The sequence below is a fragment of the Sorex fumeus genome, unplaced genomic scaffold (genome assembly GCF_029834395.1).
Source record: "Sorex fumeus unplaced genomic scaffold, SorFum_2.1 ptg000024l, whole genome shotgun sequence".
Classification (NCBI taxonomy): domain Eukaryota; kingdom Metazoa; phylum Chordata; class Mammalia; order Eulipotyphla; family Soricidae; genus Sorex; species Sorex fumeus.
Genome location: NW_026606081.1, coordinates 22,036,510 through 22,056,889, shown reverse-complemented (window position 1 = coordinate 22,056,889; position 20,380 = coordinate 22,036,510). Strand labels below are relative to the sequence as shown.

General features: G+C 53.8%; 1 protein-coding gene across 1 annotated transcript; it reads left to right on the top strand.

Moving 5' to 3' along the window:
• Positions 1-346: 346 nt before the first annotated feature.
• On the top strand, positions 347-19,116 carry VEPH1 (ventricular zone expressed PH domain containing 1). The gene is given in 5 exon segments (XM_056114317.1): positions 347-352; positions 3,590-3,733; positions 3,736-3,801; positions 17,014-17,200; positions 19,049-19,116. Coding segments are annotated over 5 exon segments (471 nt in total).
• Positions 19,117-20,380: the final 1,264 nt, after the last annotated feature.

The window sequence follows — 20,380 nt, the reverse complement described above, 5'->3', positions numbered from 1 at the left end:
GACCCCCAGTGGTGCCCAGGGCTTTCTTTCCTTCCAGCTCCCTGGGATCCTCCTGGTGATGCTGGAGACGGCTAAGGCAGGGCTGGCGCCTTATCTGTCCTCTCTCAGCCCTGGTGCCCCTTTTAAAAGCTGCATTTCCCAACTATTTTTTCAGGTTAAATAACAGAACTGGCATTTGTTTAAGAATCTTTAATCCAGTGAGCCCACTCAACTCTCATTAGTTCTGAGTTCTGCCAGGAATGACCCCTGAGCACAGTGCTCAGGAGTCAGTCCTGAGCACGGTTGGGTGTGGGCCCGCAGTACATCACGGGGGTGATGGTTCGTCTGTGTGCCCTTCCCCGCCCCCATGGAGGTGAGGCCTGCGTGGGAAGCCGATTCTTCCTCCAGGCTCCCTGATCACGTTTCTCTGCACTTCCCCCTCACCCCCCCACCCCACCCCCGGCTGCCTCTCCTGTCCTTTGACACTGGAGAGTCTTCGCTCTGCTTCTGTCAGGTGGTGAACTGAAGCTGACAGGTTTGGAGGGCGTAAAGGTTGTCCTAGGACCAGGTGACACACGGCACTCATGTGCTCCCAGAAGGGACTTCCCAGGGGTGTTCGGCATGGGAGATGCTGTGGTCCTCCCCCCAGGGGCTTCTCTGAGATGTTCTCAGGGGTGGGGGTCTGGGAGTGCTCACTCTCCTTCCCCCCAGGCCGGCCTGGCTCAGGTAGTTGGAAACCACCTGGTCTCAGGAAGTGAGTCGGGAAGCATCTAGACATTTCCAGAAGGATAGAGCTTCCTGTGATGACGGGGATCTAGTCTCTGGTTCCTTCGGGGGCTCTGAACCTCTCTTGGAACCATGAGCTTTCAGTGCAAAAAAGACTGAAGAAAATTGGGGGAATTTGATTCAGTCACTTTTGGTAAAATACACTTTCTGAGAAAATGTACATTCATTGGTATTGAGTTTTTAAATTCATTGGTATAAAATTATGTTTTTCATCTATTATTTTCTACTGCTTATGTACTTAAATGCTCTTCTTTTTTGCACTGATACTTCATCTATATTTTCCTTGTCTTAAAAAATAGTTTTAGGGGACTGGAGTGATAGCACAGTGGATAGGGCGTTTGCCTTACACGCAGCCAACCTGGGTTCGATTCCCAGCATCCCATATGGTCCCCCCCAGCACCGCCAGGAGTAATTCCTGAGTGCAGAGCCAGGAGTAACCCCTGTACATCACCAGGTGTGACCCGAAAAGCAAAAACAAAAAAATAGTTTTAGGGCCAGGGGATGTAGCTTAGGGGTAGAGCACTTGTCTTACAAAGTGTGAGAACCAGGTTCCATCCACATCACCAGAAGTAAAGTTTGGTTTTATGTTTACTATCCAAATGATATCTTTTTATTCTCATTCGTTATTTTGTTTTCTGATTTTCCTCTTCTTTCTCTGGCTGTTGTTGGCTCTTCTATTTCTAATCCCTTCTATTATTTGATAAGCTTTTTAAAAAAAAAACTTTCTTACTTCCTAATATGAGTCTTGAAGACCGGTATTTCCTTGCTAAGTACCACTTTGCTTTATCACAAGTTTCTGATGAGTATTTACATCTTGAACTTAGCATTCTTTCTTGACTCACCCTCGATTCAGTAGTGGTTGAGAAATTCAGGTTTCTGTTTCCTCCCAGTGTCTGTGTTCTTGTTGCGGTTGAGTGAGAGGGTGCCCAGAGTTGACTGTTTGGGGGTGCCTGTGATTTGCCCTGAGGTGAAGCTGATCTAGCGAAGTCACCATAGCTAAGACTTCTATGGGACAAGAGACAGTGTAAGGGCTGAGGCGTGTGCCTTGCATTCAGCTAACCCGAGTTCAGTCCCCAGCACTACATAGGGTCTCCTGATTCCCACCAGGAATGATCCCTGAGCACAGAGCCAGGAGTGATCCCTGAGCACAGAGCCAGGAGTCAGCCCTGAGCACAGAGCCAGGAGTGACCCTGAGCCCAGAGCCAGGAGTCAGCCCTGAGCACAGAGCCAGGAGTCAGCCCTGAGCACAGAGCCAGGAGTGACCCTGAGCACAGAGCCAGGAGTCAGCCCTGAGCATAGAGCCAGGAGTCAGCCCTGAGCACAGACCCAGCAGTGACCCTGAGCACAGAGCCGGGGGTGAGCCCTGAGCACAGAGCCAGGAGTGACCCTGAGCACAGAGCCAGGAGTCAACCCTGAGCACAGAGCCAGGAGTGACCCCGAGCACAGAGCCAGGAGTCAGTCCTGAGCACATAGCCAGGGGTTCCTCAAGCACCACCAGGTGTGATTTAAATCCCCTTTCCTCCTTCCCCTCGATACAAATGACCCGAGGCCTGCTGTGTCCAGGGAGCCACTCTGCACTGCTGATGTCTCTTTCCCTTTCGAAGTTAACCCTGAGCCACGTGGACTAATGTTCTTCCTACTTTGGAGCGAGGAAACGGAGGCAGAGTTTGGTTACTGCATGGCTCGTAGACAGTAGGGTCCAGGCTCAAGCCCCAAGTCCGGCTCCAGAAACTGCTGCCTCTGCAGAGTCTCTGTGCTCCCACGGGAGGCCTGAATGGTCACTGGACAGCGCGCGGGCGAACCTGCTGGCACATCCTGCGGTTCCCCTGGCCTCTGTGCATTTGTTTCCTTAGGGGGTACCAAGAGATGTTTCTGGATGCCCCCTCTAACTCGGGGCTGTCCTCCCCCCGTAATCTTGTGCAGACTGACTTATGCCTGCAGGCTCTCATCTCACACACACTGCTGAGGACAGAGATTCCGACACTGCTGCCCGAGCTGCCCGTCTCAGTCTGATGCCTGTGCTTCACCCCTTTCCTCTGGGCTCCAGCTTCCGATTTCCTCTTCCTTTCACTCTGTTCTTCGGACTTCCCCAAGTGTGTAAACACCACTTTAATCTTAGTTAATTTGCATTTATTATGTAAACTAAGTCCAATGGGCAGAGCACCATTTTCGCCCAGCTGAGAGTGGGGGGTGGGGGATGGGAGGGTTGCGTGTGTCAGTAAGAATTTCCTAGAAAACAGTTTGGCAGTGTGCCTCAGCCATCTTAAATGCCCCTGCCCTTTGTCTCAGATGCTCTCGAACCCTGCACGATCATCACATCCATCAATCTGAGCAGAGCAAAGCGGAGGGTCCCGCGGCAGAACCCCCTCGTGCCCCCACACTCCCCTCCTCCAGCTGCCAGGTGTTCCTGTGCTCAGAAGTATCCCCTGCTGGTGCTCAGGGATCCCCCCAGGCAAGCGTTTTCTCCGGGGCACTGTCCCTGCTGTCCCCTAGATGTTTGGGGTGGCCGTGTTCTCTCTCAGCACTGATGATTCAGCCGGAAGTGGTCATCTGGGGAAAAAATTGTGGTTCGGTGCCTGAGGAGAGGGTGGACACGGTGCTGTGAGGAGAGCGGCCATGGGGGAGAGCAATGGGTCCGTGTGTGAAGGGCAGGGAACAGTGCAGACAGAACCAAGAGGGTGGGCTCAGCCATGCAGAGGGCCACCTCAAGCAAGCGCCTGACTCGAACCCTCATCCTGGGCTCTGGGCTGCCCCTCTGCCAGGGCAGCACCGATGGGCCCAGCTGTACAGAGTGTCCGTCCCCACGAAGCTTCTCTCACCGCAGGACTACCAGACCAACGCCAGCGAGCAGGCCATGGTGGAGATCTGCGTGACGAGGGTCCCCGCAGCCCTCTGCGGCATTGAGACACATGTGCAGACGCTGCTAGGGTTCTGGGCCTCCTGCCTGGAGCATGAGCTCTGCCCAGCCGAGCGGGGAGGGACCAGGACACACCCCATGTCAACATCACTTCTGGCGTCATGAGCTGCATCCTGCAGGTGAGACCACAGAGTCTCTGCTGAGCCCCCAGCCAGTGTCCCCCTCCCCCCCACCCGAGATAAGTGTGAAAAGACCTGTCTCACCAGGTCTGGCAAAAAGTCCAGAAGTTTCTGAGCCCTGTGGCACGCCAGGCAGAGTACGGGGAGGACAAGCCTCTACCTTCTTAGAGCGATGGGATGCTCCGGCTGGGAAGTCGGGCAGATGACACACACTGGGATCCCCGGGCCTGCGGGTGGGCGAAAATGAGCATTTCAGGAAAATAAGGCTTCCGTGAGGTGGGGCCGCAGCCCCGGCCTCTTACTGCCTGAAGTCACGGCCCCAGGGACACCGACAAAGGCATGGCGAGGGGCTGGAATGTGGCAGGGGAGGCTCCCAGGACTTAGTGTTGGTGCGTGAAGCAGAAGCAGAGGGTCTTGCTGCAAAGGGCCACTCACACACTCCGGCCTCGCCAACAGGCTTCGCTCTCCTCCCGCTGCACCTCCCACGCCCGCTCAGGCCCACTCAGGCACCCACACTCCATTAGCCAGCAGGAGGTCCCCATGGACCAGCAGGGAGTCCCAGTGCCATGGAAACAGAACTAAGGGGAACCTACATTCTGACCCCAAACCACAGAGAGTCCCCTGAGACCTGCCAGGAGGCAGGAGTGAGCTCTAAGCACATAGCCGGGAATAATCCTGAGACCCACCAGGAGTGAGCCCTGAGCACAGAGCCAGGAGTCAGCCCCAAGCACAGAACCAGGAGTCATCCCTGAGCATAGAGCTAGGAGTGACCCTGAGACCCGCCAGGAGTGATCCCTGAGCACAGAATCAGGAGTGAGTCCTGAGCACAGAGCCAGGAGTCAGCCCTGAGCATGGCCAGGTGTGAGGAAAGAAGGAAAGGAAGAAGAGGGAGAAAACATGAGGTGTCTACACACCCATACTGACCACAGATGCTAAGGTGTGACATGTCCATCCTTTACTGACTTATCTTACTTGAAGGACCCCCTCCAGGCTCACGCAGCTTTGGCAAAAAGAAGGTTTCAGTCACTTTGGTCTGGTTGGGGGGTCGTGTGCTCACTCCTGGCATGCTTTGGGATTACTCCTTCCAGTGCTCAGGGACCTTATGTGGTGGCCGGGGTCAAGCCCAGCTCGGGTACATACAGGGAAGTGCCCCCTGCCCCTGCTGTACCCTCTCTTGGGCCCTGAGTTCGTAGTTTCCCAGAGGCAAGTCTCCCACGGCCATTCCCCCACTGTCCGGGGACTTGCCTGTGGTTTCTGGTGCTCAACTTTGGGAAATGCTGGTTCGGGAAATATGCCATTCTTACTGGTTTACCTCGCGGCTTTCTGCTGCGGTTCCATGCCCCACACCCTGTTCTGAAATGGGCTCAAGCTTTCCTGCTTCTCTCTCTCACCTGATTCGGGGCAGTTCGGCTTTCATGGCAGGCTTGTTCTGGTGACACTCTTTGAAGGATGAGCCAGTGGCAGGGCATGGCTTCAAACAGTCTGCCTTGGCACGCGTGTCTGACGGGGCTTCCCAGATAGGGCATCCTCGGCAAGTTTATCACAGATTAAATGTATTGAATCTGCATATATATATAGTGAGTGTATTGAACCTGCCCTGCTGCCCACTTCTGGCATGTGGGGTCCGACACAGCCTAACATGAGGTTTTGGGGTCCCCCACGCCCCCTTGCTACCAGTGATACTCTTTTTGTTTGTTTGTTTGTTTGGGGTTTTTTTTTTGATACTCTTTTTGTATTACTGATTTAGATGGTGCTGCTATTGTACTGCTGGTATCAATATCTTTGATCTCAGTGTTCGGATCGCTTCATGGACTTGAGTACTCGATTCCTTCCCTGTCTGGAGATTCCTCAGATGTTACTCCTTTCCTTCTCTCCTTCTCTCCTTCTTTCTCTTTTTCTCTTTCACTCTCTTCTTCCACCTGAATCATTTCTCACTAGTGTCTTCAAGCTCACTCATCATTCTTCCCTGTGACCTGTCTGTTCCCGTTGCTTTCTCTTGAACTCTTCATCACACTTACTGAGTTCTTCACTCTAGAATTACACCAACTTCCTTTTCACAGTTTCAATATATTTAATAAGGCGACCCTTCATTTTACTCCTGAGTGTATTGGCTTGTTTTTCTGAGTTTTCTGTCATCCCTTGAGGTTCTAAGTGATAGGAATTTTTCATTTTCCATCTACCACATCACAAACTGCTTAGTTTCTGGAGAAATGTCCTTCTTTCTGATGCCATGTTATCTAGAAGTCTCCAACTGCTTGAAATAGTGCATATGTGTCAAAGTGCCTTTGACACAAACGACACCTTCTGTGGTAGTGGGGGGATGGTGTGTGTGTATGTGTGTGTGTCAGAGAGAGAGAGAGAGAGAGAGAGACAGAGACAGAGACAGAGACAGAGACAGAGACACAGAGAGAGAGAGAGAGAGATTCCTCTTGATGCTAATTCAGCCGTGGAGGACTAAAGGCCTTTCTGCTTGTCCAGTAGGTGGCACTCTAGTCTTAGCTTTGGGTGGCCCCTGCCTCCTAGTGCCATCAGTCTGTGCTCCCGGGTAGGAGGAGGAGGAGGCTCAGGGAACAGAAGGCACAGCCCCCTTCTCGGGGGTCTGAATCCCAGCCGCTCACCCGCTCTGGGACTCTGCTCCATTGCTCACCCTTTTCCAGTCCCTCTTCAGTCCCTGCTACATGGGGCTGAGGGAGCCTGGGGGCTTCCACAGGGACTTGGCTGCAGGTGTGGCTGTCCTGTCCTTGACCCCAACCAGACATTCCCCTGGTCTGGAGGGACTGACCCTTGCTGATCTGTGTCGCAGGTGAAAGGGTGGAGCAAGGGGGGGGGGGCGGGTCAGCACCACCCACCCTGTGTCCCTGTCAGCACCACCCACCCTGTGTCCCTGTCACTCACGGAATGGCATGCCTTGCTGTTCTCGGCGTTCCTGCTGAGTGTCCCAGGAACCAGGCCCTGCAGTGGGATTCCCGTGGCCACTGCACCTGGCCACTGCACTCAGCCACTGCACCCGGCCACTACACTCAGCCACCCCTGCAGTGGGATTGACCACAGCGGGTCTGGTGGTCCAGCGCCGATGCCTGGAACAGAGTTCAAGACAGGCCTGGTTGCCAGGGCAGCAGCATGTCCCGGGAGTGAGTGCAGCCAGGTGAGGATGGGGTCCTGCAGGCCAGTGGAGCAGGCAGGGTCGTGGGCTCCCAGGCAGGAGCAGGCGCGGAGAGACTCCCAGGCCCCGGGCAGTGCCAACATGTCTTGCTGTCTCCCTCACAGGACCCACAGCCACTTCTTGACCCCACGATTCCGTTTTCGGGGCGGGGAGGGTCCTCATTCCCCACCCCCAGCAGGACTGGCTCTGTCGGTCACTGCCCAACTCTGCGGGGAGCATAATCAGGGCACAGATGTCGCCTGGCCCCAAACGCCCTCATGTGGGAAATGCAAGGAATGAGAGTCGCTGTGTCCCGAGTGAGTGAGGATCCCGGGAGTGGACAGGAACAAGGACACAAGAGGGGCAGCCTCTAGAACAGATGACTAGTTAAAGAAACTTTGGTACATTTACACAATGGAGTACTATGTAGCTGTTAGAAAAGACGAAGTCATGAAATTTACATACAAGTGGTACTACATGGAAAGTATCATGTTAAGTGAAATGACTCAGAAAGAAAGGGGTAGATATAGAAAGATTGTATTCATCTGGGGAACATAAAGTAACAAAATAGAAGACTAACACCCAAGAGTGGCCGAGATTAGTACCAGGAATTTTGCTCCATGACTTGGAGGCCAGCCACACATGCTAGGGGGAAAGGGAGCTCAGATAGAGAAGGGAACACCAAATAAAGGGTGTTGGGAGGATCCTCCAAGGATGGGAGAAGCATGCTGAAAGTAGACTGTGGACCAAACATGATTGCCACTCAATGCCTCTTTTGCAAACCACAACACCCAATAAGAGAGAGAGAGAGAACAAAAGGGAATGCCCCGCCACAGAGGCAGGGTAGGATGGGGGGGATGGGGGATGGGAGGGATACTGGGATCTGTGGTGGTGGGAAATGGGCACTGGTGGAGGGATGGGTATTTGATCATTGTATAATTGAAACCTTGGACTCCAGGCTCGGCGTACCCAGGGACAGAGCTTCTCTGCTTGCTCCCACCACCACAGGTGACAAAGGGATTCTAATCAGGAGCCCCACCCTACCCTGCCCTGTCTGCTTCCATCAACCACCCAGATATCGAATTGCGCACAGGAGACCCACCCTACCCAGATAAATACCCCACTGGCAGACTTCCACTCTCGACACTACTTCCACTACCCAGCCGTCGCCACACTCCAGGACGCTTTCCGGACCCGCGCAGCCGCAAAGCGGCCGCGCGACACATCATAAGACACTAAATACCCATCTTCCGGAATTGTCGTACCGTATTTGATAGGGTTCAAATATGGTAACACCTACAAGGGGGATTAGAGGTCGCCCCAAAAGCCTCTATCTCTCTCGGAAAGACTGGCAAGCTACCAAGAGTATTCCGCCCGCACGGAAGAGCCTGGCAAGCTATCCGTTGTGTATTCGATATGCCAAAACCAGTAACTACAACTGGTCTCATTCACCTGACCCTGAAGGCTTCACCGACATGGCAGCACTGAGAAGGAGAAGAAAGGAGAGGCTGACAAAATCTCAAGGCCGACCTAGGCTGCCACAACGAAGGAAGACAAAAATGATCGTCTGTACTTTCAATGCACATACGCTAGCATCAGATGCATCCATCGAGGACCTGATGGTACAAGCGCGAATGATCAAGTACGACATCATTGGTCTGACCGAGACAAGAAGGCACGAATCTCACCATGCCGTTTTTGACACTGGAGAAGAATTGTTCCTCGGAACATGTGATAAAAGAGGTGTTGGAGGCGTTGGTGTCCTTGTCAACACAAACTTGGCCAAGAGCATTGATTCATTCGAATGCCTAACAACCCGAATCGGACGTTTACATTTGAATAGATGTGGCTCACTGCCTGCAGTTTCCATCTTCGTTGTCTACGCACCAACATCTCATTATGATGAAAGAGAAATCGAGAAGTTCTAAATGAAGCTAGAGAAGTTCTATAAAGAAGACCACACCTTCTACAAGATCATTGTGGGTGATTTTAATCCCAAGATAGGACCGAGAAGATCAGCTGAAGAACTTCACATCAGGACCCATGGCCTAGAATGGAACGAACAGGGTGAGAGACTGTCTGAGTTCATCATGTCGACCAAGACCATTCATGGTAACTCACAGTTCCAGAAGGCAGAATCTAAACGATGGACATGGGAGTCTCCCGGTGGACGATTCCACAACGAAATAGACCACATTATATTCAATCGACGGTTTTGCCTGACTGATGTCGCTGTTGTCCCAAAATTTCGAACAGGATCGGACCACCATCACCTTCGTGCAAAATTCTACTTCACAGAGCGGGGAGAAAGGGCTGCAAAGTTCAAAAAGAGAACTCCCAGAATGACCACCAACTGGGAACTCTTTGGTACTATTGCGGCAACATGGGAAGATGCCATTGTTGACAACATTGATGAGGAATACGATCGACTGGTTCAGCACCTCCATGAATGTGCGAGGAACGCCAAGAGAGAGATAGCCACAAAAAATCGCCTATCTTCGAAAACTCTTGAGCTAATTTGCCAGCGTGGTTTGGCGCATGCCTCAGGCAACCGCAAGCTAACATCCGAGCTCGCAAAGCAGTGCAGAGATGCGATCAAGGAAGACCTCAAAGAGAGAAGAGCAGAAGTACTGGTAGATGCGGCAGAAGCCGGGAAAAGTATTCGTAACGCCCGCATGTCCTTCGCCAACTACAAGACCAAGATGACTGCCCTCCGACGTCCTGATGGATCCATCACATCCTCCAGAACGGCAATGGAGAAGATTATCCATGACTTCTACTCAAATCTCTTCGATAGCCATGTCCACTTGCCGACATACCAAATTCCACAGGATGGATATGTCGTTCCCAACATTCTCCCTTCCGAAATCCGACACGCCATTTCGTCGGTAAAGAAACAAACAGCACCCGGCTCAGACAAGGTCAGACCTGAACACCTGAAGAACCTGCCGTCAGTACTCATCAATACACTGGCTCGGCTCTTCACTCGCTACCTGTCTGAATGCAAGATTCTGTCCCAATGGAAAACCAGCAGGACCGTACTACTGTTCAAGAAGGGAGACATCCATGACATTGGCAACTATCGCCCGATCTGCCTATTGTCTGTCATCTACAAGTTGTTCACTCAAGTCATCCTAAATAGGATTGGCAGAACACTAGATGAAGGACAACCATGCGAGCAAGCCGGGTTCCGCAAAGGATTCAGCACCATCGACCATATCCACACGATAACCAAGCTCATTGAGGTTTCTCAGGAGTTCAAGATGCCGCTCTGTTTAACGTCCATTGATTTAAAGAAGGCCTTTGATTCTGTTGAGATGGAAACGGTCATTGAAGCCCTAGCCAATCAGGGCATTCAAGCCCAACACATCAGGATTCTCCGTGAGCTGTATTGCGGATTCACTACCAGGATCTCACCATTCTACAAAGAAGTGATCGTTGATGTCAAGAGAGGGGTGCGGCAGGGTGATACCATTTCACCGAAACTCTTCAGTGCCACCCTCGAGAACATCATGCGACGACTGGAATGGGAAGGAATGGGAGTGAAGATAGATGGTCGGCAACTACACCACCTCCGCTTTGCTGATGACATTGCTTTAATAACACCAAACATCAGTCAAGCGGCACAAATGCTGGCCGACTTTGACCGTGAGTGTGGAAAGGTAGGACTACAGCTGAATCTTATGAAGACAATGTTTATGATAAACAGCCTCGTTCCTGATGCCCCATTCGCTCTCAATGGAATGACCATCTCCGAATGCAACAGCTATGTGTACCTAGGTCGAGAGGTCAACATGACAAATGACCTGGCACCCGAGCTGCGCAGGAGGTAGAGAGCGGCTTGGAACGCCTTCAAGAACGTCGAAGAAATAGCTAAGAGGATGAAGAACCTTCGGCTCCGGGCACATCTCTTTGATTCCACTGTTCTTCCTGCATTAACATATGCCTCAGAGACCTGGGCCCTACACAAACAAGATGAGAACACTATTCAGGTCTCCCAAAGAAGAATAGAAAGAGCTATGCTTGGAATATCACATTTCACTCAAATGAGAGAAAGAATCCGGAGTTCTGACATCCATCGACGATCAAGAATCAGGGACGCTGTCTCGTTTGCCAAGGTGTCGAAAATCAGATGGGCTGGTCACGTAATGAGATTTAAAGACGACCACTGGACTAGAGCTGTTACCGACTGGATTCCACGGGATGTCAAAAGACCGCATGGCCACCCACCTACCAGATGGTCAGACTTCTTCGTCCAGATCATGAACGATCGGTTTGAGGCCCTTCATGTTCCCGGAGTGAACAGATGCCATTGGGCTACACTAGCACGCGACAAGGACAAATGGAGACGTTACTGGCGCCTGCTCGAGCAAATCGACGACTAACGGGAAGTTAAGTGATTAAGTGATAATTGAAACCCAAGCACAAAAATTTTTAAGTCTACAACTGTAAAAAAAAAAGAGGGGCAGCCTGAGCATCGGCCAGGCAGGGACCCGGGGAGAGGGGTGCCCGCCAGTGTCCAGCATTGCTCCTCGTCCTGTTTCACCCACTGACAGGGCCAGAGTAGTGAAGAGCATTAGCAGGTCTTCAGAATATTCTCTGCTAAATGAGTGAATACAGGGAGGGAGGGAGGGGGAGAGGACAGACGGACAGATGGATGGGGAGTGGATATGTGTACGGATGGTAGATGAGATGAATAAATGGATGGATGGGCGGATGATGGACAGATGGGTGGGTGGACACCTGGATGGGCAGATGCTTGGCTGTACTGATGGATGATGGGAGGATCTGCAGCCCCGACACATGTCTGCTCTCTGGATTTCCCAGTCCCTCTTCTCCCCAGACTGGGCCTGATGCCTCTTCCCCAGCCCCACAGTGGCCTGGTGGGAAAAGTCTGGGAACCCCCCCCCCCAGCTCTCTGCTCACAGTCCTGAGACCCACCCCCATGACTTGTTGAAAACAAACTGGAAAATCCTAGATGATCTAATCACGGTGCGGGATGAATAGCCACGAAATAATGACTTCAGTGGTCCTCATATTCCTTGACACGCATGTTATGTCTCTGTCTCTTTCCTGGCTCTTGCATGAATTATGTGGTCACGGAGCGCAAGAGCTTGTTAGCGGCCACCATCTCCTCCTTAACTCCACTCTTCCACTTTCAGACACTTTTCAGGGGAACGCCACCAGCAGCTCAGATGCTTCCCCATCTAGCTAGGAAATAGAACTCTCCAGAACAAGGCCCTCTTGTCTGGCTTCTGTCACCAGAGGCAGCAGTGCCAGGAGCAGCCCTCGCCCCCTGGGCCCGCCCCTAAGCAGCCGTTTGCAGCCGCAGGGACCTCCACAGTGGCACCAGCGAGGCATGGCGCCCCCTCAACTGCTGTGCTCGGTGGCCCATCGTCCACGTAAAAGAGGCTTCCTTGGCCCCTTGGGTTGAGCTCAAGGAAACCCACTGATGCCTCAGCCTGAGATTCCCTTCACAGCCCTGCGCGTCCCCTGGGCCACGGGGGACAGGAGGGTCCCTTTGCTCTCCTGCCCTGTGAGAGTGCCCGGGATGCAGCTGGAAGGGGAGTGTGACTCTCCTCGGAATGACATGAGGCTTCTTAAGAGTTGTTGGGCTGGAGCAATAGCACAGCAGGTAGGGCGTTTGCCTTGCATGCGGCCAACCCAGGTTCGATTCCCAGCATCCCTATGGTCCCCTGAGCACCGCCAGGGGTGATTCCTGAGTGCAGAACCAGGAGTAACCCCTGTGCATTGCCAGGTATGACCCAAAAAGCAATAAATAAATAAATAAAATTCAGGAATACTGAATTTATAAAAAAAAAAAAGTTAATTGTTGCATGCCATAGGGAGCCGCCCTGGGAGCCCTGTGGGCCTGGTCCTTCCTCACTGGCCCCTTCACAGAGCTGCTCTAGCCCATCCTCGCCAAGGAGAGACTTTCTCGGGGGCCTCCAAGGGCCGGGAGGACTCCTGGGCTCCTGCCCCCGCAGGAGCGGCTCTAATTGGTTGGAGCCGGGGATGGGCGGGGCTTCATGCACTGTACCTGGAGGAGATGCAAGCGTACACCTGCCGGGTCACCAGCCCCAAGAGGGACGGCGTTGGAGCTGGACCTCTCCTGCCGTCACTGGGGGAGAACCAGGGGACCCGGCCCCCTCCCGCCACTGCTGTGGTCAGTGCCTCTGATAGGATGGATGCCCTGGATCGGAGTTCAGCGGCACCCAGGGTGCACACAGGAGGGGGCAGGGGACCCGGTTTCTGTCTTTTTTCTGTTCTGACCTGGATGCCAGAACAGGAACGTGGCGGGGTTGCCATCACTCCGAGCTCACCAGCTCTGGAGATCCAGGGGGTCCCAGACTTAGCTGCCCCACCGCCCCCCCCCCCTCAATGGTCCCCCAGGGAGTAGGCTTGGTGAGCCCCTTCCCCCTCCAACTGCACCTCCTCCCCCCTCCCTGGAGTCTCCCTCCTTTAAGCACACAGCAGGAGGCCGGCTGCACTGAGCGACTGGAATGGGAGCAGCAGCCCCTGGGGTGGGCGTGGCATTGCCCACTTGTGGGCAGAGCCAGTGCCCAGATACTCAGACATGGTCCCCCCACCACTGCCCTCGGGGGGCTCAGACCCAAGCGGATGAGCAACCCTGCCAGGGTCCCCAGCCCACCCTCCTCCCTCGACACCGACCACTTACAGGGAAGCGGCCTGGCCGGCTGAGCAGAGTGAAGGACTGGAGATGCAGTCTGGGCCAGTGCGGAGGGTGGGGCAGGTGGGATGCGATGGCTTTTTCCGTGAGGTTCTCCCCCACCCCGTGGGTTTCTCCCGGCTGCCTGAGCTCCCCTGTTCTTTGCTTTATATATTCAGAGGATTTTTAGGATGTGCCCACACTAACGTGTATCTTTGCTAGTGACAAGTACAGCTGTCATCTCTCAATCTTTGAATTTTATTGTCACTTTCTTTTCTTTCAGTTTTGGGGTCACACCCACTTGTGCTCAGGGCTGATTTCTGGCTCTGTGCTCTGGGTTTACCCCTGGTGGGACTCAGGGGACCCTCTGGGGTGCCGGAGATCAAAGCCAGGCCTGGCACATGCCAGGCATGCACCTGCCTTCTATACGACCTCCCGTCCTCATGGCCTCTTTCTTCACAGAACTCTGGTGGTTAGAAGTTCTTAATTTTATCTAAAATGTTTTTACATTTCCCCCATGTATTTCACACTGTTGAGGAGTGTTAGGTGCGTCTGCCTGTTCTGTGGCCGTCGGGATTTGCTCTTAGCCACACGTCATCTGGGTCGGCTCTTGGGAAAGGCTGGAGCTTTCTCGCACAATTCCTGAATACCCAGTGATCCCACTCCTGCCTCTATCCTAAGAACATAAAAACAGGGCTGGAGAAATAGCACAGCGAGTAGGGTGTTTGCCTTGCACGTGGCTGACCCGGGTTCGATTCCCAGCATCCCATATGGCCCCCTGAGCACCGCCAGGAGTAACTCCTGAGTGCAGAGCCAGGAGTAGTAACCCCTGTGCATCGCCAGGTGTGACCCAAAAAGAAAAAAAAATGGCACTGTCCTCTCGTTGTTCATCCATTTGCTCAAGCGGGCCCAGTAACGTCTCCATCGTGAGACTTGTTGTTACTGTGTTTGGCATATCGAATACATCACGGGTAGCTTGCCAGGCTTTGCCATGAGGGTGAGATACTCTCAGTAGCTTGCCGGGAGAGGGGCGGAGGAATCAAACTTGGGTTGTCGCCTGCACAGCAAAGCCTGGCAAGCTACCTGTGACGTATTCAATATGCCAAACACAGTAACAGCAAGTCTCAAAGTGGAGACATTACTGGGCCCGCTCTAGAAACACACACACACACACACACACACACACACACACACACACATTCATTGCAAAGACAAGCATACCCCCCTGCTCACAGCAACACTTGGTATAACAGCCAGGGTATGGAAGCAACCCAGATGGCCAGCGACGGGCAAACTATGAGAGGATTGGGCTGCACATGCACTGTGGGCATTATGCAGCTGTAAATAAGGAGGAAATCAGGCGGTCGACTACAGCATGGATGGAACCAGAGGGCATCCGGTTAGAAAAATGAGGCAGTGGGAGAAGGACAAGTACTGGATGACCTCATTCATCTGTGGTGTAGAGAGACAGAACAAGGAGTGGACAGTATCAAATGGTGACCAACCATTGGCCTTGGGTTGCAAAATATGAGATTTCCAAGCAGGGAATGGAGTGGGGCTTGATCAGGGGGATTAGAAGTGACTTAAGGACAGAGGCGGAGGCTCTTGGCCGTTTAGATGGCAGGGAGGTGCCGGGACTATGCATCAATATCATAAATGCTAACTGTTGTACACTGTTACTGTCACTGTCACTGTCCTCCCGTTGTTCATCAATTTGCTCGAGCGGGCCCACTAACGTCTCCATCATGAGACTTGTTGTTACTGTGTTTGGCATATCAAATACGTCACGGGTAGCTTGCCAGGCTCTGCCGTGCGGGCGAGATACTCTCGGTAGCTTGCCAGGCTCTCCGAGAGGGGCCAAGGAATCGAACCCTGCTCGGCCGGGCCAGCTGCGTGCAAGGCAAATGCCCTACCACTGTGCTTTTGCTCCAGCCCACTGTTATGCACACATCACCTAAATTACAAGAAAAGTTACAAAAAGAGGGAAGGAAGGCGGGAAGGAAAGGAGGGAAGAAGAGAAGGGAGGGAGGGAGGGAGGGAGGGAGGGAAGGAGGGAGGGAGGAAGATTGCTCCTGGGTTTCTCGTAAACCCTGCTCTGTGTCTTATATTTAGATCTGTAGTTAGCCTGGAATGGATCTTTGATGTGGCAGACACCAAAATCAAAATTCCATCTTCTCCCAGATCAAACTCCCGTGGCCATCTCGGCTCTGAGATGATGGGTTTGCTCGGGCCCTGCACGCCCACGGCGGTTTCCTTCGCCCTCGCTAGAGAGTTTGCAGGCTAAAGGCGAGCCCCCCTTCGTGCTCTGGCTTGTTCCTGTCTGGGCTGTTGGTTGCATTGCCCCCGAACCTTAGTTCTGGGGAGAGAGAGAGCAGCTGCCTGGCATTCTGGGGCTGGCACGCAGAGTGAGTCGCCTCCCCCGCGGGTCCTGCACAGCCCGAGTACGGCCTGCAGCACCTGCACCACCACACACACCACACTCTAGCCACTGGGACCACCACGGTCCCCAAGAGACAGTTCTCACACCTCTGTGCCCACACACACTTCCCTCTCCCCTCCCATCCTAGCAGCACTCAGTCATCTCCTGGGTGTCCCCTGCATCTTAGCTGAGACACACCTCCAGGAAGCCCCTCTGGGTTGGGTGCTTCCTTTCTTGCACCCTGCACATTGCCCAGGAGGGCCCACTTTTCTGCATGCCTTTAGTTCTCCCCTTTAAACCGGAGCTACCCAAAGCCCCCCAGGGCAGTGAAAGCAGGGCTGGGCCTGTGTTTTCACAGCTGTGTCTACAAGCAGACTGTGGCCAACATTTTCATTTTTGTTTTTGTTTGGGGACCACACTCCTGGCTCTGTGCTCAGGCACCTCGCCTGGTGGCACCTGGGGGAACCTATGTGCTGCTCAGAATAGAGTAGGGATCAGCCCGGTGCAAGATCAGTGCCTTAAACTAGCCGACATGTGTGGGCATGTGTCTGTGTGTACATGCATGTGTGCGTGTGGTATGTGTGTGCTTGCGTGTGTGAGTGTGTGCATGTGTGTGGAGTGTGTACTGCATGTATGTAGTGGGTATGAGTGTGTGTGGTGGGTGTGTGAGTGCGTGTGCATGTGTGTGCATGTGTGTGTATGGTGTACGTGCATGCATGTGAGTGTGTGTGCATGTGTGTGGAGTGTGTACTGCATGTATGTAGTGGGTATGTGTGTGGTGGGTGTGTGAGTGCGTGTGTGGTGTGTGCATGTGTGGTGTGTGGTGTGCGTGAGTGTGTATGCGTGTGTGGTGGTGTGAGTGTACGTGGTGGGTGTGCGTGCATGCATATTTGTGCATGTGGTGTGTGTGCATGTGTACACATGTGTGTCGCTGAGTAACCAAGTGAGTGCTGAGTCGGCCTCTGCTCCTTCCCTCCTCAGCACTATGGCCATCGCCAGGTCATGGCCTTGGCCGTCCCGGTGGCCGTGCGGTTTCTGCAGTGGGGCAGTGGGGAGCTGGTGAGGACCATGTCCAACTCCCTGTCACTGGCAACCATGAGCCAGGCCAAGCTGCTGGAGGAGCACACGGAGGTCATCGTGGGAAGCATCATGCAAGGTGGGCTGCTGCGTGGGCAGGGAGCAGGTCTCAGGGGGCTCCTGGTGGGCTGGTCCCTGGACGGCCCCCTTCACCCCCTCCGTCCGTGGCAGGCTTGTTGAGTGGCGTGGGGCCAGCTGGTGCCACTGGACACACACAGCAGGTCTGGGGGCCTTGTAGGCTGTGTTGCCCACCCGCCCTCCCAAGATGAACCCCCTGAACCGCTCCCCACCATCCTTCTCAAGCCACCCCAGGGCTCGGCCCACCCCCGCACCCACTCCCTGCCTGACCCGCAAACCCCACTGCGCCCACAGAGGCCGCGGGCCCGCCACCCGCTGCAGGGCCAATCCTGGGTCCCCAGGAAGCCACAGTTGGTCTCTGCAAAGGTCACGTGGAGGACAGTGGGGAACCGGCCACACCATTTGGCTGCTCAGGGCCAACCTGGGCTCCTAAGTTGGCAGGAAACAGGCTCTGTTTCATCTCAAACTCTCTCCTAAGAGGGCCCTCCGCTTCCCAGGGCCCTGCCCCCACTCTGGCCACTGTAGGGACACTGCCACGAAGGGTCCTGCACCCAGCACCAGTCAGATGCCCTTTGGGCTCTGTCTGCCCTCAGGCGGTCAGCCCCACCACTGTCCTGGGCCAGCCTGCTCCCGTCCACTGGCCGCGTCCTGGTTGCTCGTTGCTCCTAGAGATTCACTTGGGGCTGGTTTGGGGCCTCACCCAGTGCTGCTCAAGGCTGACTCCTGGCTCTGTGCTCAGGTCTCACTCCTGGCAGTGCTCGGAAGACCATGCAAGGGGCTGGGGATGGAGTCAGGGTTGCAGTGAGGGCAGCTACAGGCAAGGCGAGTGCCCTGAGCGCTGCGCCATGTCTGGCTTCAACTAGTTTCCCATTAGAAATCATTCCCTGAAACCTAGTGACACTGTGGCGCCGTCTCTCCCACGCCCTGGCTGCATATTCGGAATCGATTTTTCAGGGGTCACAAACACTTGTACTCACCGCCCATTTCAGAAACCGCAGACACACTTGCAAGTCACGATTCACGGGGTAAAATCAAACTGGCTATTAGCAGCGGTCCAGGCCTCGGCTCCTGTCTTTGCTGTGTGCGCGGGATTTGAAATGTACTTTCAATAGCAAAGAAATCTTTTGAAATGCAAAACACACTTCCTGAATTCTGTACAAGCATTGAAACAAATGATTGGGTTGATTTGATCTGCACCGGGAGAGTCACGGGCTGGGTTCTGCTGAAGTGGCGACAGCTGCATCTCTGAGGCTGCGAGTCTTGGTGCCCACAGGGCAGCTCAGCTGGATGGTTACTGACCTGAGCCCATCATCCCAGAAGGGACAGCGCTGGGTCTGCAGCGGGCAATGGGCTGGGCTCCCCCGGAAGCCCCCAGTGCCCAGGAACCAGCATTTGGCTTCCTTGTTCTCTGCCTCAAGCTTTCTCCCTATGAGCCCTTCCCTTAACTCCAACATTCTCACCTCCGCTCCTGTGTTTCTCTTCCAGATAATCTCAGTATCACTGTTATTTAGTTTGATGTCAGTTTTGTGGAATCAGATATTGGGACATTAACCTGGACTTAACTCGGTTACCCACCAATGCTCAGAGCTTCACCAAATCATACCTAGTCGACAGTAACAGTAATTCGTTAGTGAGAATAACTATGATGATCACTTGATCACTTGACTTCCAGTTAATCGTCAATTTGCGGGCGCCAGTAATGTCTCCATTTGTCCCTGTCGCGTGCTAGAGTAGCCCAATGGCGTCTGTTCGCTCTAGGAACATGAAGAGCCTCAAACCGATCGTTCATGATCTTGATGAAGAAGTCTGACCATCTGGTAGGTGGGCGGCCACGCGCTCTTTTGACATCCGCGGAATCCAGTCGGTAACAGCTCTAGTCCAGCGGTCGTCTCTGAATCTCATTCCATGACCAGCCCGTCTGATTTTTGACGCCTTGGCAAACGAGACAGTGTCCCTGATTCTTGATCGTCGACTATGATGACTCCACTCTATTTCTGGGATACTGGATTAAGCACTATATCCTCTATGCTGTCTAATCACCATGAGAATTGAGGGATGTTAAGTAGCAGAAACCCCAGGTATAACCATAGAAGAGGCTTGCCGACAATGTTGACAATAGTGACGAGATGATGCTGATGCAGGGGATGTGATAAGGATGCTCAACTTGCCAATGATGTTGAGAATGGTGATGAGAGAGATGGTGCTGATGTGGGGGGTGAGAGGAGGATGGTAATGGGTGATGAAGATGACGAGAATAATGATGTTGATGACCGTGATAATAGAAGAGAAAGAGGAAAACTGATAAGAAAGGGGAGAGGAGGAGGAGGAGGAATGCATGAGGGAGGAGCATTGACAACTCTCCCTAGACCCCCTCCCCGAGAAGGGAGAGAAGGACGTGCGCTTCTGAGCTCAGCCCCTGCGGATGTTTCTCATTCCACCCCCCCACGCAGGGGGCCATGGCCGCTGCTTGCTCCCCAGTGCTCCTTGCATCCAGGAGAGGGAGGCAGGGCCCTGTGTCATGTCGGTGCTTGCCCTGACAAGCGCTCCATGCCCATCTCTGGACCAGCTCATCCCTGCTGGCACGGAACCCAGTCCTGCGACTGCAAAGGGTCCCTGGGGGGCATGCGGGCCACCACCAGCCGTGGCACAGGGCACTGGGAGCCCACACGCACTCTCTGGAATGGACTTGTCTCCAGATTCTTGTCCTCTGCGAGTTTTATGCCCAGGGTAGTCTCCTCTCCAGGTCACTGGTGGGACTCCAGAGCGCCATACAGCTTGACTGGGTCGGAGCCCCAGCACCGCCAAGAGTGACCCTGAGCACTGCTGGGTGTGCACTGCAGGGCAACCTCCAGACCTTATTTCACCTCTCTGATTTCCCAGGCCTCTCCCGCTCTGCCCCAGTTCTAGGCCAGATGGCTCCGGGATGCTCTAAGTGAGCCCCGAGGGCCTTCATTGCTGGGGCTGTCCCCGAGGACAATGGTTCAACAGTCCTGGCTATTGGGGGCTGCTTCTCTTTCACAGCTATTTCTCGGGATATAAATACAGATTCTTCTATTTGAATTGTTCACATGCCAGCTGCCAGTCTCATGTTCCCTGAATCCTCCCTGTGGGAGGGAAACCATAGAAAAATCCCTTCCCTAGAGAAAGCATGGGAAGCTGAGTAGAGTGAGCTAAAGAAAAGGGGCCGAGGGGC